Source organism: Entamoeba dispar, genomic scaffold (genome assembly GCF_000209125.1).
Source record: "Entamoeba dispar SAW760 scf_1105229458561 genomic scaffold, whole genome shotgun sequence".
Taxonomy (NCBI): domain Eukaryota; phylum Evosea; order Mastigamoebida; family Endamoebidae; genus Entamoeba; species Entamoeba dispar.
In genome coordinates, this window is record NW_001853254.1 from 1 (window position 1) to 1600 (window position 1600).

Genomic DNA, 1600 nt, shown 5'->3' on the forward strand with positions numbered 1-1600 from the left:
TGAGAAACTGATATTGAAACAATAATAATAATAATAAATTATGAATATCAAACATAAAACTAAATGATTTATAATTAATTTAACTAATTAATTATTAATATAAACATATTCATTTAAATAATATTTCAATCTAAGACCAAAATAAACAAAGAAATAATACATATAAATAAAAATCATAAAAATAAAAATGAATAAAATAATTTATATAAATAAATTAATGTTAATTATTTTATATCAATAAATTAAATACTTTTTTATTGGATATCTCTAATTTTTGTAATAAAAATATACCTTTATTTCATCATTCTTTTCATCTTTTATTATCTCTTTTTGAATTATTCTTTTTATCTTCTTTCATTTTATAATCTCAACTTTCTTCTTTTATTCTTTTCATCTTCTTCTACTTCCTAATTTCACTTTTTTCTTTTATATCCTTCTTTCTCTTCCTTTCTATTCATTTCCTTTTTTGTAGCCAATATTATTGTATTTATTCTTTTATCATATTTTATTATTATATTATTAAATAAAAATAAAATATAAAATGAAATAATGAATAAAATAACAACAAAATGAAATATTTAATAATTATAATTTATTAAAAATAAAAATAATTATCATTTTATTTTATTTCTTATTATTTATTGTTTTTCATAACAAATATCAATTAATAAAAATAGAATGATGATAAAAGAATAAAAAAGAAGAAATTAAAATATAAAAATAAAAGAACTAATAAAAACAACTAATAAATAATAAATCAATAATGAAATTAGGATATAATGAAATAATGATAACATCAATGTATTTTAATGATATTAATGATTTTATTAATTTAGAAATAGGAGTTAAAAGATTTCAAGGAAATATTGAACGATTTCATTTTAATCCAATTCCATTAAATGAATATTCAAGAAAATTATTTACTAATATTGAAACATTTCATATTTATAATAAAAAAGATGAAATATTTAAAGATGGAAAAATATTTAAAAAAGTAATATGGTATTTAGTAGATTATTCAACATATTTAAAAGAAAAAGAACAAGGAAATATCTGTAAAAATATAGAATATACAGAAGAAGATAGAAAATCATATGGAACTACAATACCCCCAGAAGTTAAATCACTTGGATATGATTGTTTTAGAGAATGTTATTCGTTAACAACAATTAATATTCCATCATCAATTAGTGAAATAGGAGATTGTTTTAATAGATGTTCATCATTAAAATCAATTAATATACCATCATCTGTTAGTGAAATAGGAAGTGATTCTTTTTATAAATGTTCATCATTAACATCTATGAATATAGATAATCTACAATATATTAGTAAAGAAAGAATATTTATGAATGAACCAGTGTTAGTTAGTATTAAAATACCAGATAATCTAGAAATAATCAATGGAAAGAATATAGAAAAGAAAGATATTAATAAATTTATTATTCCATCTTCAATTACTAAATTAGGAAAATGTTGTTTTTATGAATGTTCAACACTGACATCTATTAATATACCATCATCAATTAATGAAATAGGAGATTTGTGTTTTGATAGATGTTCATCATTAACATCAATTAATATACCTTCATCAATTAAT

General features: G+C 17.6%; 1 protein-coding gene across 1 annotated transcript, besides 8 other annotated features; it reads left to right on the top strand.

Annotated features, from left to right (window-relative positions):
- The first annotated feature begins 17 nt into the window (after positions 1-17).
- Positions 18-201: a microsatellite.
- Positions 202-259: a sequence feature (AT_rich).
- A 45-nt stretch (positions 260-304) lies between these two features.
- Positions 305-468: a microsatellite.
- Positions 343-521: a microsatellite.
- A 5-nt stretch (positions 522-526) lies between these two features.
- Positions 527-577: a microsatellite.
- Positions 578-643: a sequence feature (AT_rich).
- Positions 644-665: 22 nt separating this feature from the next.
- Positions 666-832: a microsatellite.
- Positions 671-788: a microsatellite.
- On the top strand, positions 764-1600 carry EDI_306720 (uncharacterized protein; the record flags this gene model as incomplete). Its single annotated transcript, XM_001734752.1, has 1 exon — positions 764-1600. A coding segment is annotated over one exon (837 nt), but the record flags the coding sequence as incomplete, so codon positions are not given.